General features: G+C 38.1%; 1 protein-coding gene across 1 annotated transcript in view; it reads right to left on the bottom strand.

Annotated features, from left to right (window-relative positions):
• Window positions 1-742, bottom strand: part of LOC119585269 — a gene marked incomplete in the record, with an annotated part of 28,795 nt that overhangs the window by 2,905 nt on the left and 25,148 nt on the right. The window contains 1 exon segment of the mRNA XM_037933944.1: window positions 1-495. Coding sequence (XP_037789872.1) covers window positions 1-495 — 495 coding nt within the window.

The following is a 742-nucleotide window of genomic DNA, read 5'->3' as shown; positions in this document are numbered from 1 at the left end:
ACTATATTTTCATTCTCTTGAGCACCCACTATGTGGCCTTTTGTTGCTCTCGCATTCAAGCTTATGGGAACATCTTCTATGACTGTGATGGCATCCTCCTCAGCACTATGTGATGGAGCTGGATCATTAGATGTGGTATGCGACATGAAAGTATATTGATCATGGGGTTGTACACATTGTCTTGGTGCAGGTGAGCTGCCTGTAAGCATATCTGAACTTGGAGAAACTGAATTGCTTTTGGGAGAAGAAACAGTTCCAGTTGTAGTCACATTAACAAACTTTTGTTGCAAATCTGAACTATCTGCTGAGGTAGTAGTATGTGTGGAAGATAAGAATGCTGTAGTAGTCTCCTGCCCTTGCATGGAAGTTGAAGGAAAGAATGGAGGAACATTTGAACTCTTTGAAGACCATGTTGCAATTTTGACACTGGCATTTTCTGACTCCTCCTCCAGCTCAAATCTTGTGGGTCTGGCTTGCTCTGCTGGTCTCTTTCTTCTATAGGAGATAAAGGGAGAAGTATGAATAAAAGGCACCTAGCAACGGAAGTACGCTTCTCCTTAAACCTTTCTAAGTGCATTTCATAAATAAGTATATCCCTAATATGGAATATTTCTATTTACCTTTTCCTGAAAAAATTATATACCTTTCACTGAGTAAAAGACTGATAAAAAATATGATCTAATTTATCTCCATATCCTTTTATGTTTTTTTCTTCAGCAGAATTAAAGAATTATCTGTATTC

The sequence above is a fragment of the Penaeus monodon genome, chromosome 19 (assembly GCF_015228065.2).
Source record: "Penaeus monodon isolate SGIC_2016 chromosome 19, NSTDA_Pmon_1, whole genome shotgun sequence".
Classification (NCBI taxonomy): domain Eukaryota; kingdom Metazoa; phylum Arthropoda; class Malacostraca; order Decapoda; family Penaeidae; genus Penaeus; species Penaeus monodon.
The sequence above is the reverse complement of the archived record's forward strand: the minus strand, read 5'-3'. Positions and strand labels throughout refer to the sequence as shown.